This window comes from Oncorhynchus gorbuscha, linkage group LG05 (assembly GCF_021184085.1).
Source record: "Oncorhynchus gorbuscha isolate QuinsamMale2020 ecotype Even-year linkage group LG05, OgorEven_v1.0, whole genome shotgun sequence".
NCBI lineage: Eukaryota > Metazoa > Chordata > Actinopteri > Salmoniformes > Salmonidae > Oncorhynchus > Oncorhynchus gorbuscha.
In genome coordinates, this window is record NC_060177.1 from 16,581,596 (window position 1) to 16,597,002 (window position 15,407).

The following is a 15,407-nucleotide window of genomic DNA, read 5'->3' on the forward strand; positions in this document are numbered from 1 at the left end:
TGTCTCTGCGTCATGTCCTGTTGCTAGAGGCCACAGCATCTTCCTGATTGAATTACACTGAGAGGGAAGAGGAAGGCTCAGATATAGATTTCTGGTGTGTGTGTGTGTGTGTGTGTGTGTGTGTGTGTGTGTGTGTGTGTGTGTGTGTGTGTGTGTGTGTGTGTGTGTGTGTGTGTGTGTGTGTGTGTGTGTGTGTGTGTGTGTGTGTGTGTGTGTGTGTGTGTGTGTGTGTGTGTGTGTGTGTGTATACACTTGCGTCAACTTGCAAGCCAGTTAGCGAGAAAGCAAGAGAGCGAGAGAAAGAGAGAATGGGAAAGAGTTAGATGCCAAGGAGAGTGGGAATGACTGTGTAAAGGTCCCTGAGCAGAAGGCCATCTCGGCATTGTATATTGAGCATGCTGGTCTCCATGGTAGCGGAAGTGAAGGCCTTTACTAGCACATTTAACTACAGCCACACCCACTAAATCGACCTATAGGAGACTTGTTCATTTCCTTTTCTCATTTATTTTCAGATGGAAGGAAGTAGTGAAAGTCTATACAATTAGAGAACAGATTGCTTCTGATCCTCTCCTCTTGAAATCTCATCTGAAAAGCAATGACCCAGGTGGGATCTGCTCAGTCTCAGCCTGCCATAAGTGCATGCATTGAAATTCACATCAGGTTTTGTTTGGTATCAGATGGTGAAGATTGCGTGCTCTGTGGTGTCGATCTTAAATCAGATCACTTCTTTAGGGAAGGAAACAAACCGTGCGAAACGTAATTCTGCAATAATGACCAAAGTAAACCCACAAGAACATACACTCTCTCTAGTGTCTGTTGGCGGGTTAAGTTAACTTATGTAAAATGAGGACCACTAAAATCATCCTCTCCGTGCTCTCCTTGACTCTCGTACACTCCCTGTACTCTTGTTAGAATCTAAAGGACTTTATTCACCTAAAAACAACAGGGCTCTCAATAGGCCCTTTGTTCAATCTGAGCCCAACTATCCTGTTGAAGTACAACTTATAAATATATGTTGAAATGCCCTCCTCTCGCTCACTGGTGGGCTCATGGTCTCTAACAGGTAGTCTATCTATCCACAGTGGAGAGGGAAGTTATACAAGTTGAACACAGTTGAAGTCGGAAGTTTACATACACCGTAGCCAAATACACCTTAGCCAAATACATTTAAACTCAGTTTTTCACAATTCCTGACATTTAATCCTAGTAAGAATTCCCTGTCTTAGGTCAGTTAGGATCACCACTTTATTTTAACAATGTGAAATGTCAGAGTAATAGTAGAGAGAATGATTTATTTCAGATTTTATTTCTTTCATCACATTCTCAGTGTGTCAGAAGTTTACATACTCTCAATTAGTATTTGGTAGCATTGCCTTTAAATTATTTAACTTGGGTCAAACATTTCGGGATGCCTTCCAGAAGCCTCCCACAATGAGTTGGGTGAATTTTGGCCCATTCCTCCTGACAGAGCTGGTGGAACTGAGTCAGGTTTGTAGGCCTCCTTGCCCGCACATGCTTTTTCAGTTCTGCCCACAAATGTTCTATGGGATTTGAGGTCAGGGCTTTGTGATGGCCACTCCAATACCTTGACTTTGTTGTCCTTAAGCCATTTTGCCACAACTTTGGAAGTATGCTTGGGTTCATTTACCATTTATTTTGGTATTGCCCTCGGGTAGCCTGTTTCTGGTCTCAGGTTCAGGAATCGCTGAAAATGCATAGAATTGATCTAAAATTGACCCTAGAAATAGTACTGTTAGGAGATCTGGAGAGACCGGATCAGTCAATTACTAATATACTAATAGTCTTAGTAAAAGTATTTATCTTCAACTCGCAATCTGTGGATTCTATTCGATCACAGCATAGTTGAAAGATACGTGTTGCATAGAAACAGCAGCAATAGATGGGATGGGCTGAGGGTGACCACCAGAGATAGATGGGATGGGCTGAGGGTGACCAGCAGAGATAGCTGGGATGGGCTGAGGGTGACCAGCAGAGATAGCTGGGATGGGCTGAGGGTGACCTGCAGACGTAGATGGGATGGGCTGGGGGAAGCTGAGGGTTGGAATGTGGAATTGGAGACAAGTGGAAGTGGAGTTGCTGTGTGAGAGATAGAATGATGGTCAAAGATAAAGTTTAAAAATTGTCAAAATAAAACATCATAAAATTTGAATGACACTAAGTGGCAGTGTTTTTACAACTAATGCCAGTTTGCCTGAGGGTGATGCCGTGCAGGTGTTTGTACACATTCATATACACATACTCTCATTAAAATAAACAATTACAAGAACACACACATACATGTAATAGTGCCAGACATGCACACAAACATATACAGTTGGCATTGCTTTTATGATTTTAGTTGTCCTTGATGTCCTTAGTTTTAAATGTATTATTATTATCATTTTCTTTTTTTCGTTGTTAGCTGTTTTCTTCTGTCTTTACCTTTTCTCTCATTAGTTCATTCTCTTGGTTGTTGGTGCATTGGGGGGGTTCTTGGGGGGTGGGGAATGGGAACTGTGGGGGAGATTGGAGTGTTCGGGTTCACATTTTTTGGCTTGGTGATAGATCGGTCAACATGCTCTTGAGCAGGGCATTGACCCTGGATGCTTCTGTGTGTCACTCTAAATGGGAATCTGTTGGATGACTGGTATGATGTAGTTATTGAGCGGCTTCACTGCAAGTATATTGAATAATAAAATAAATATGCTTGAGGTCATTGTCCATTTGGAAGACCCACTTGCGACCAAGCTTTAACATCCTGACTCATGTCTAGAGATGTTGCATCAATTTTTTCAAATAATTGTCCTTCCTTATGACGCCATCTATTATGTGAAGTGCACCAGTCCCTCCTGCGGCAAAGCACCCCCACAACATGATGCTTCCACCCCCGTGCTTCACAGTTGGGATGATGTTCTTCGGCTTGCAAGCTTCCCCCTTTTTCTTCCAAACATAACGATGGTCATTATGGCCAAACAGTTCTATTTTTGTTTATCAGACCAGAGGACATTTCTCCAAAAAGTGCGATAATTGTCCCCTAGTGCAGTTGCAATCCATAGTCTGGAGCAGTGGCTTCTTCCTTGCTGAGTGGCCTTTCAGGTTATGTTGAGGGCTTGGCTGATCTCTTTTGATTTTCCCATGATTCCAAGCAAAGAGGCACTGAAGTTGAAGGTCATGCTTGAATACATCCACAGGTACACCTTCAATTGACTCAAATTATGTCATAAGCTATCAGAAGCTTCTAAAGCCATGACAACATTTTCTGGAATTTTCCAAGCTGTTTAAAGGCACAGTCAACTTAGTGTATGTAAACTTCTGACCCACTGGAATTGTGATACAGTGAATTATAAGTGAAATAATCTGTCTGTAAACAATTGTTGGAAACATGACTTGTGTCATGCACAAGGTAGATGTCCTAACTGACTTGCCAAAACTATAGTTTGTTAACAAGAAATATGTGGAGTGGTTGAAAACGAGTTTTAATGACTCCAACCTAAGTGTATGTAAACTTCCGACTTCAACTGTATATCACACTTATCCTCACAGGCCTGTGCACATTAGGCATTAGCCTACACATGCTAACTAACCTTCCACAAAAACATTAGTTGATGATGATTTAGCAAAAACATCCTCTGTGCACAACATAAAACACCAAATAATAAATGCAGGGCAGAATTCGGACGATATCCGCTAATTATCAAAATCCAGAAAAGAGATGTTAAATTCTACAACCACTTAAAAGGAAGCGATTCCCAAACCTTCCATAACAAAGCAATCACCTACAGAGAGATTAACCTAGAGAACAGTCTCCTCAGCAAGCTGGTCCTGGCGTTCTGTTCACAAACACAAACAGACCACACAGAGCCCTAGGACAGCAACATAATTAGACTCAACCAAATCATGAGAAAACAAAAACACAATTACTTGACAAAATGGAAAGAACTACCCAAAAAATGAAGCATACTGGAATGCTATTTGGCCCTAAACAGAGAGTACAGTGGCAGAATACCTGAACACTGTAACTGTTCCACAAGCAAGGAAATCAGAGTAGCCTTGCTATTGAGAGAGGCCGCCGTAGGCATAGCCTGTCTAGTTCTCAGGTATGTGCCCACAAAATGTGGAAACTGAGCTGCACTTCCTAACCTCCTGCCAAATGTATGACCATATTAGAGACACATATTTCCCTCAGATTACACAAACCCACAAACAATTTGAAAACAAATCTAATTTAGATAAACTCCCATATCTATGATGTGAAATACCAGTGTGCCAGCACAGCAGCAATATTTGTGATCTGTTTCCAAAAGAAAGGACAGTCAGGGAAGCAAACACCATTGTAAATACAAACTACACTGAACAAAACATGAATGCAACATGTAAAATGTTTGTCCCATGTTTCATGAGCTGAAATAAAAGATCCCAGAAATGTTCCATACGCACAAAATACCTATTTCTCAAATTTTTTGCACAAATATGTTAACATCCCTGTTAGTGAGAATTTCTCCTTTGCAAAGACAATCCATCCACCTGACAGGTGTGGCATATCAAGAAAATGATTAAACAAAGTGATCATTGCACAGGTGCACCTTGTGCTGGAGACATTAAAAGGCCTCTCTAAAATGTGCAGTTTGGTCACAACACAACGCTGCAGATGTCTAAATTTTGAGGGAGTGTGCAAGTGGCATCCTGACTGCAGGAATGTCCACCGGAGCTGTTACAACTGAATTTATTGTTAATTTTTCTACCATAACCTCTGTCGTTTTAGAGAATTTGGCAGTACTTCCAACCGGCCTCACAACCGGAGACCACATGTAACCACGCCAGCCCAGGACCTCCCCATCCAGCTTCTTCACCTGCGGGATTGTCGGAAACCAGCCACACGGACAACTGATAAAACTCTGGGTTTACACAACTGAAGAATTTCTGCACAAACTGTCAGGAACAGTCTCAGGGAAGCTCATCGCCGTGCTCGTCATCCTCAGCAGGGTCTTGACCTGACTGCAATTCTGCATCGCAACCGACTTCAGTGGGCAAATGCTCACCTTGGATGGCCACTTGCATGTTGGAGACGTGTGCTCTTCATGGATGAATTCCAGTTGTTTCAACTGTACCGGGCAGATGGCAGACAGCGTTGTGTGGGGGAGCGGTTTGCTGATGTCAAAATTGTAAACAGAGTGCCCCATGATGACGGTACGGTGGGGTTATGGTATAGGCAGGTATAAGCTACGGACAACAAACCCAATTTCAATTTATCGATGGCAATTTGAATGCACTGGGATACTATGACGAGATCCTGAGGCCCAATATCGTGCCATTCATCTGCCATCACCTCATGTTTCAGCATGATAATGCACAGCCCCATGTTGCAAGGATCTGTACATAATTCCTGGAAGCTGAAAATGTCCCAGCTCTTCCATGGCCTGTATATTCACCAGACATGTCATCCATTGAGCATGTTTGGATTTCTCTGGATCGATGTGTACGACAGCATATTCCAGTTCCCGCCAATATCCATCATCTTTACACAGCCATTGAAGGAGTGGGACAACATTCCACAGGCCACAATCAACAGCCTGATCAACTCTACACGAAGGAGATGTGTCGCACTGCATGAGGCTAAGGGTGACTGGTTTTCTGATCCACGTCCCTACTCTTTTTTTTAAGGTATCAGTGACCAACAGATGCATATCTCTATTCCCAGTCATGTGAAATCCATAGATTAGGACCTCATGAATTTATTTCAATTGGCCGATTTCCTTATATGAACTGTAACTCAGAAAAATCTTTCAACAAAAAAATATAAAACGCAACAATTTCAGTTTATATTGATCTGTCTATTTATTTTCCATTTCGTACTTCAACTATTTGCATAGTTACAACACTGTACATAGCCATATAACATTTAATTTTCAGATGATTTATTTCACTTTTGTTTAATATCTATTCCACTTACTTTGGCAATGTAAACATGTTTCCAATGCCAATAAAGCCCCTTGAGAGAGACCGAGAGAAATCTGAGACTAGGAAGTGATGGAAGTCTCTCTCCATCCATATATCAGCGTGTCTGGGTTCCGAAAGCAGCACAATGACAGGAAAGTGAGGGCTCGTTCTCCTTTAGGAGGGAGCAGTAATGAGACCTGATGATGGACCTAGTTTGGCATCAACACCTGAATGAGAAAAGTGCTACAGTGCCTCAGGCCCTGCCAATGTCAACAGCATGAGTGTGTCCCAAATGGCACCCTTTTACTTATACAGTGCACTACTTTTGTCAAAAGAAGTGCACTATATAGGGAATAGGGTGCCATTGTAATACGCAACCACATCATCGTTCACTGGCCCTAACTGACTGAAGCCCTGTAAAACAACACATTTCACTGCACCTATTCCGACTGGGTGACAGTAAAGCACTCACCCGTCAGTTTATTAGGTACACCACCCTGTTCACGAAAACGGATTGCTCCTACAGACAGTGGCTTGCTTGGATCGCTCCTACGTGGCCGTGGCATTACTATGTAAAGCAGGCATCGAGGCATTCAGTTGCTGTTCGATTGAACAGCGTGTTATGATCGGTGCCAGGCGCCCTCCTGGTCTTTTCATGCACGACAGTGTCTCGGGTTTACAGAGAATGGTGCGACAAACAAAAAAACTCCAGTCAGTCAGCAGTCCTGTGGGCAAAAACAGCTCGTTGATGAGAGGTCGAAGGAGGATGGCAAGAATCATGCAAGCTAACAGGCGGAACACAAACAGGCAAATAATGGCATCCAACTGGCCTCACAACTGCAGATCACGTGTAACCACGCCAACCCAGGACCGCCACATCCGGCTTCTTCACCTACGGGATCAACATTCTTTTTTATTTTTTAAGAAAATGCACTGAAACCAAAATACCTTTAGTTTTGGTGATGTCATTTTTTGCAGGTAGGGGGATGTTCACACCTACAGTAGCCAGGCTATAAAGAGTCTATTGTCCTGCTAATCGGGCTACAAGTGTTTGAATACCTGTTTTCAAAATGCCACCAGCTGTCCATCACTACTGTAAATAAAACCACAGCATCTTGTTTACATTCTTTTTTGTAACCACAATGTCACAAATAATTTGTATCTTTCTTTCCAATTACTTTTAGAGTTTGGGATTTACAAATGTGTGCTGTGTCATTTTTCATTAAATCCACTTCGGATTAAAGTAGAATGTTTGACTGACGCCTGAGAGGTCTAATAGTTTGAACGAGCAGACTTGCACTAAGAACAGTGGGAACGGTTCCCTAGTTAGCACCATTATTAGTGCAATGCCCCTTAAAGTGTTGCTCTGTGCTACCCAGTGGCGGGGTGGGTGCCACCCCCCTTCCCCTTTCCTCCTCCTCCCTTCCCCATGGGCTAGGTCAGTCTTCTGTGCGCCATCCCGTGCCCCCTGCCCTCATGCCTTGAACCTCACGCACCCACCACTGTTTCAGTGGATACAGCTGGAGAACTGCAAGGCAATCCCATTGTGCGCCCCTCTGGAACCATGACCAATATATATTGTCCTGCTAATAACAGGATTCATAATATATCTGTGAGAATATATAAAGGGATTTTATATAATTGTGAATTAATAATAAATTGGTTTGTTTAAAAAATAAAATACTTTGGAGATGGTTTTGTTTTCAAATAATGTAACATTTTTGAGAAAAAGGCCAGTTTATTATTTAGAATATTTTATTTTTGTTTTCCGAGGAGAGAAACCAAAAACCTACAGTCCTCTCATGGGTCTCCCAGTCGATGGTGGCATGGGTATTGATCCAGCATCTGAAGCAACACAGCTTGCTCTGCCACACAGTGTCTTAGACCATTGCACCACTCAGACACTGTACCTTATGCCTGGTCAGGAGTGGGCTACAGTACTACAGTAAGACCAAAATAATTCTAACAAAACAAAATAATAAAAACCTTCATGTAACAACAGTTTTAGTAAGTAATACTGAAGTTGTGCACAATTATCAGTTTCTCTTTAGGTTTATGTCACCCATTCATTGTCAGTTAGAGACACAGTAGAACCCAAAACATAATCAGTGCTCTAACTCCCCCTTGCGCTGGTCTGGAGCAATGAAGTAGTGATGCAAGGTACCGTACTAAACCTCAAATGACCTCCAAGTCCCGCAGAATAATCGTAAAACTTTTAGTGGAGCAACCACTGTATGTAGATATTCCATTAAAATCAGCCGTTTCCAGCTACAATAGATATTTACAACATTAACATTGTCTACACTGTATTTCTGATCAATTTGATGTTATTTTAAAAATGGACAAAAAATTTGCTTTTCTATCAAAAACAAGGAAGTGACCCCAAACTTTTGAATGGTAGTGTAAGTGCTGCTTTAAGTTGTATGTGTCAGAGTGATTACCTACTGCTCTACACAGACGTGTACATGTAACCTAAAATGTCTACTAAAACTCTAGACTGGTGACATATTTACCTGATACACAAATACAGTGATTACCTGCTTCCCAAACTCTGAAGTCTACACCAAAACCATTGCCAGAGACTGTCGTTTCGAGGAGAAAAACCCCAAAGACCTCTAATTCAGTATCTAGGCACAGTTATTGTACTACAGAAAAATATCATACTACAATGGTGTCTTTAATGTGCTAATCTCCATATCTCCATCCGTTATCGGTCAACTCATCCAGAGAGGACAGCACACCCCCTCAGGGGATATTACTAAGTCATTCAAAAAAGCTGGGCTCTGATGTGTAGCATACTGTCACTTCATACATGGGTAGGTGCACACACACTTCTAGGTCTCGGTAGATGACGTCACTTACACAACGGCCGCTAGCTAGCGATTCCACATCAGCTAAACACACACTCACTCACACACTCACCAGGTGCAGGGCGAAGAAGAGGATGATGAGGACTCCGCAGGACAGCATGGAGAGGCCCAGTAGCAGCACCAGAGGCTGGTACTGGCTGATACAGGAGAACTTCCTGTACAGGGCCTCATGTTTCAGCTCCTGGTCATTTAACAGGTACTTTCCTTTAGCCGGCATGGTGGTGGTGGTGACCTGTTCACTACTAAAACCCTGATAAAAGGTTACGGCCCGAAACACGCTGGTTTTAACAAAGAAGCATTTCTATCAACTTCCACTGTCCTCTAAGAGTTGCTGAATGTCCTCTCCACCACTCCTCACACAGGTATGGTAGGTAGGGAATAACGCTGAAAACACCACTCCACCGTGTAGGGCAGGGTAGGAGCCGTCTTCTGCTGCGACTGAGACAGACGTGTGTGTGTGTGTGTCTACTGATCCACACATCCAGGTCAGCAGGTTTGCTGAGGTCTTCTAGCTCATACTGCTCAAGTGCAGTTGTCGATTTTCTCCCTCAAGGGCATTTTTAATATGTTCCTCTCTTCTTTCACTCACAGGTTTAGAACTTTCTCTCGCTCGCTTTTCTTTCACTCTCTCTTTCTCCCTCTTTTATCTCCCTTTCTGCATTGGCAGGCAGACCCAGTTCATCCTTGCCAGCTCCTGTGTTCCATTCTTCAGTGGGGTTGAGTAATGATCCCAGCGCTGAGAGAAGAGACCGGGGGAGGAGGAGAGTCTAAGGAAAGAGGAGAGGAGGAGGGCAAAGAGGGTGGAGCCTGGGAGGGCGGAGAAAGAAAGAGGGGTCGTCAAGGATTCCTCCAGGATTCAGGATTCTGTCCCATCAGTGCTGAGCGGGTAGAGAGAGGGGCCCAATGTTGCTCCACCCACTGGAGCTGTCACAGTCAGAGGCCTGGGGAGGAGACAACAGAGACAAACTGGGTGAGCTTACTGGAACCACTGATAAAGACAGAAGTAGAATGAAATAGCAATCCACAACACTTGAGGGGCATGGCTCTTCAAAGCACTTTCTCTTGTTGACATGTCAGAAAATGTTGATGCACTCACTAAGCTTGTTAAGTTTTAATAAATAGATTACATTTTTATCTGGCATAATTTTAAAAAAAGTTTAGCAATGTGATTTGAAACTACATAACTGTCTGCCAAACTGTACACAGTGAGAGTACAGTGAGTCCCTTCATATGTTGTTTTAGCCAAGGGTGTAAATATGTATACACAAGTGAGTGAATCTTTAATCCTCATTCAACCCAAGCACTGCAGTTGTTCCCACGATCAAGAAAGCCTGGTTTGTCTGTATTCAGTCCCAGCCCCAGTCCTCAGTCTCTGTCCCGGTTTGGCCACAGCTCCATGGAGAACTGGCATGATGACACCTAGCCCGTCTAATGAATAAGCTCTCCATGGAGAACTGGCATGATGACACCTAGCCCGTCTAATGAATAAGCTCTCCATGGAGAACTGGCATGATGACACCTAGCCCGTCTAATGAATAAGCTCTCCATGGAGAACTGGCATGATGACACCTAGCCCGTCTAATGAATACGCTCTCCATGGAGAACTGGCATGATGACACCTGGCCCGTATAATGAATAGAATAAGCTCTCCATGGAGAACTGGCATGATGACACCTAGCCCGTCTAATGAATAAGCTCTCCATGGAGAACTGGCATGATGACACCTAGCCCGTCTAATGAATAAGCTCTCCATGGAGAACTGGCATGATGACACCTAGCCCGTCTAATGAATAAGCTCTCCATGGAGAACTGGCATGATGACACCTAGCCCGTCTAATGAATAAGCTCTCCATGGAGAACTGGCATGATGACACCTAGCCCGTCTAATGAATACGCTCTCCATGGAGAACTGGCATGATGACACCTAGCCCGTCTAATGAATACGCTCTCCATGGAGAACTGGCATGATGACACCTGGCCCGTATAATGAATAGAATAAGCTCTCCATGGAGAACTGGCATGATGACACCTAGCCCGTCTAATGAATAAGCTCTCCATGGAGAACTGGCATGATGGCACCTAGCCCGTCTAATGAATAAGCTCTCCATGGAGAGCTTTATTCTAGAATACGCCATCGAGGGAACTCTAGCATCATGGCCTCGACTTCATTTACTCTGACAAAACACATTCAGCATTGTGGAGTTTAAACGCTAGCCAAGAGTCTCAGTCTATGTCTGCCAATAATTTTACCTTAGCAACCAATCATTCACAAGAGTTTAAGGAGATTGTCATTCATAGTTTTAATATGTAACACATTTCAAAGATGGACAAAAATAACTTGTCCTCTCTGAAAGAAGCATATTTTAAATCTCCGGCACTGGGGTATGGCCAAACGGTTCTTCTTTACGTGAAACTGCAGTCTTGCTAATGATTAAGGACATGAATGCAGCCCCTTAGAAATTACATTAAATATCAATAAATCAAGGTGTATTAAGCTGTAGGAAAATAAACCAGGTCTATGTTTTGTTAGGATCCCATTGGCTGGGCAGAGTATGTACTTTGCTCCAGTCTTAATGAGCACAGAGCAGAGGCCACTAAAGCCAGTCAGTATATGAGGAGTCTGATTCCCCTTAGTTCGTCTGCCCTCGCTGGCTGGCTTCCTGGCACACAGGAAGTTTGCTCAGTGAATCAGAGGCTACGTTGTATTTACAAAACTAAGGCTGAATAAAAAAATACATTTGGGAGGCTCTCGTCTCAAGCATGCAGTAGGAAGTACTAGGCATCCTTTCTGGTTGGTTTAAAGAGGGCCCAGCGGCTGGTCTTTGTCTCACCTGGTAATAAAAATCACAGAACACAACAGCACAGCTACAATATGGGCATGACCGTAAACCATTGGACTCAGAAACTGATTATGATATCACCTCTCATTTCGGAGAAGGGATTATATTCTTGGCTTCATAAACAGGCTGGTGTGTTTGGGAGGCACCAGATGTTGCTAGGTTGAAACAATATGAAATTAACCTTGCATAAAGTTAGTTAATATAAACCTCATCTCAGCAGTTGCTAATAGTCCTGACTACTGGACCTGTCCTAACAGTATGAAGCATTGTTGCCTGTTTGTCTTTTAGCATGGCAACTGCAACAGTTGCCATGTGCCATAAAATAGCAAAGGCTGATGAGGTTATGTAACTAAAAGGCCAGAGAGGGAGAAACACCTGTTGGGCTGTGTGAATGGATATCCCAGCCAGCCAACCACTCAGGATGCTCCAGTCATAGTGACAACCTGCTCTGTCCCAACAGGCCGTGTGTTGATGGAGGTCCGGTCAGCAATTTACAGCCTTGCTGTTTAACTGTTCCTTTTATTACTTTAACACTATTACTGCCAAACAACTAACAACCCTTTACCCAGCCCCCATCCTGTACTACCCAGGCTATTCTGCAGTCTGACTAACAACCCTTTACCCAGCCCCCATCCTGTACTACCCAGGCTATGCTGCAGTCTGACTAACAACCCTTTACCCAGCCCCCATCCTGTACTACCCAGGCTATGCTGCAGTCTGACTAACAGACAGAGTTAGGGAGTTAAAGCAGAGGATGAGGTAAAGCACATACTGGTAAGGGATCCGTCTTCTCTATTAGAAAACAGCTGGGGCCTTGAGGAGGTCAGGGCCCCTCAGATCTATGATATACACGGAAATTACTCCTTCAAAAAGAACACCCACACAAAACACTACAAGCCTTACATCAGACGTGTTGTGAAATTTGAGATCATATCTCTGATTTAGCTCCTTCAGACCTTTCAAGCCACTGGCTAGAGGACTGCTCATGCATGCAACCAGAGTAAACAGTAGGGAGGAGGTTGAATGAATGTGAGGATAACCAGGCCCCAATGGAAGACAGTAAAGGACCAAAGGTCCCATTTTGTCATGACTACTCATCTCCTGGATAATGCAGCACGGTAGGTTGGTGTTATCACCCTTAAACAGGGAGACTTAGAGAGTAAGTTATGAGTCCGCAGTGAGAGATACAGAGACAGAGATAGACAGATGGAGATAGACAATGAGCCACAACTGTGAGGGAAGTCTAAATAGACCATTAAGGGTGGTACTGTTAGAGAATGGTTCTGGGACAAAGGAACGGTGAAATGGCACTGAGACAGTATATCTCAGAGAGCAGTCAGTGGAGACTTATTATCTAGAAGGCTCCAGGGAACTTCTGCTTATCAATGGAACTCAGGATGATGGTTCTCCTTTCAATCTGTGCATCTTCCTGTTCACTTAAACCAAGCAGCTCATGACAAGAGGGTGCTCTTTCGCAATGTATTTTTCGTGCTTTTCAGTGGCTTTGTAGCCTACTTTGTATGTTAGTTAAACCGGGATCACTTTTATTGCCTGACATACTGTCTGTGTGCATTCCAATGTTAGGAGGTCAGGACAGTGAGGAAATAATGAAGACATTTGGAGAGCAGCCTCGTACTGGGGCAGATGGCCCAGTTCCCCACGATGTTAACGATCAGTGAATAGGTCCGTCTCAGTCGGACAGTAGGACACTAGTACTGATCATTCCAGGATGTTTTGTTCAGAGGCAGCCATTTAACACCGCCATAGAGCGCTTGTTTGTGAGACAACGGTTTGATATTACAGCTCCCAGCCCGACAACCTCTTTATGTTCCAATTCTAAAGTTGCCATGGCAAAGGACCGATGCAGCGGATCTCTGTCTGTCTTTGCCGCTGAGTGGAGTCGTGCGGAGCAGTGCTGGAATAGCGGCCTGGCTTGAATAGGCTGGAGTCTCTCAAGAACAGGATGAATAGCAGTAACTGCACTACATTGTCTGGGAGGCCTTTCTCTCTGAAAGAGTTGAGGCAAATCGAGGCATTCTCACAGAGGCCTCTCAAACTGGCGTCCTTTGACTCCTGGAGCAGCCGAAGCACAAAACTACAGACGTCATCGCCAACCCAGAGCCCTGCCACAAGATTGAGAACGCACATGGCTGCTGTCGCAAACAGGCAACATGCATTCACACGAGATAGGGGTTGTAAAGTTCAAGGGACTGGATGTCGTCTTCTCTTTGGCCTCGCAACATGTGAGGGCTAGGAAACGGAAAAAGTTGCCACTACAATTGAAGGGGAGCAAACTATATTTGACCTGGTGGGATTGTTGTGCAGGAGACCACCGTTCATACTACATTTTTATGAGTCAGAGTATGCCACAGCTGGGCAATTCCATGATTTTTCACATTTAAATGTACACTACCATTCAAAAGTTCGGGGTCACTTAGAAATGTCCTTGTTTTTGAAAGAAAAGCACTTTTTTGTCCATTAAAATAACATCAAATTGATCAGAAATAGTGTAGACATTGTTAGTGTTGTAAATGACCATTGTAGCTGGAAATGGCAGATTTTTCATTCAATATCTACATAGATGTACAGAGGCCCATTATCAGCAACCATCACTCCTGTGTTCCAATGACACATTGTGTTGGTTAACCCAAGTTTATCATTTTAAAAGGCTAATTGATCCTTAGAAAACCCTTTTGCAATTATGTTAGCACACTTGAAAACTGTTGTTCTGATTAAAGAAGCAATAAAAAAAACTGTCCTTCTTTAGACTAGTTGTGTATCTGGAGCATCAGCATTTGTAGGTTCGATTACAGGGTCAAAATGACCAGAAACAAAGAACTTTCTTCTGAAACTCGTCAGTCTACTCTTGTTCTGAGAAATGAAGGCTATTCCATGCGAGAAATTGCCAAGAAACTGAAGATCTCGTACAACGCTGTGTACTACTCCCTTCACAGAACAGAGCAAACTGTCTCTAACCAGAATAGAAAGAGGAGTGGGAGGCCCCAGTGGACAACTGAGCAAGAGGACAAGTACATTAGAGTGTCTAGTTTGAGAAAGAGACGCCTCACAAGTCCTCAACTGGTAGCTTCATTACATAGTACCTGCAAAACACCAGTCTCAACGTCAGCAGTGAAGAGGCGACTCCGGGATGCTGGTCTTCTAGGCAGAGTTGCAAAGAAAAAGCCATATCTCAGACTGGCCAGTAAAAAGAAAAGATTAAGATGGGCAAAGGAACACAGACACTGAACAGAGGAACTCTGCCTAGAAGGCGTTGAGACTGGTGTTTTGCGGGCCAATGGGTGCAGATGACTCAACACTATACATGTTAGCTACTACAGTGACTGAAATGACTGCAACACTTAAAGAGCTGTAGTTAGTTTCGGAATGGGTAGCAAGGAATAAGTTAGTCCTAAATATTTCCCAAACTAAAAGCATTGTATTTGGGACAAATCATTCACTAAACCCTAAACTGCAACTACATCTCATAATGAATAATGTGGAAATTGAGCAAGTTGAGGTGACTAAACTGCTTGGAGTAACCGTGGATCAAAACAACAGTAGCTAAGATGGGGAGAAGTCTGTCCATAATAAAGCGCTGCTCTGCCTTCTTAACAACGCTATCAACATGGCAGGTCCTACAGGCCCTGGTTTTGTCGCAACTGGACTACTGATCAGTAGTGTGGTCAGGTGCCACAAAGAGTAACTTGGGAAAATTGCAGTTGGCTCAGAACAGGGCAGCACGGCTGGCCCTTAAAAGTAC

The 15,407-nt window shown here is 43.5% G+C and overlaps 1 protein-coding gene across 7 annotated transcripts in view; it reads right to left on the minus strand.

The window, feature by feature from the left end:
- LOC124035566 (adenylate cyclase type 2-like) overlaps positions 1-15,407 on the minus strand; it is a 68,126-nt gene that overhangs the window by 25,582 nt on the left and 27,137 nt on the right. For all 7 annotated transcript variants that reach the window (XM_046349052.1, XM_046349056.1, XM_046349051.1 and 4 more), the window contains one exon: positions 8,860-9,748. In XM_046349052.1, coding sequence (XP_046205008.1) covers positions 8,860-9,024 — 165 coding nt within the window. In that variant the 5' untranslated portion in view covers positions 9,025-9,748. The remainder of the gene's footprint in view (positions 1-8,859; positions 9,749-15,407) is intronic.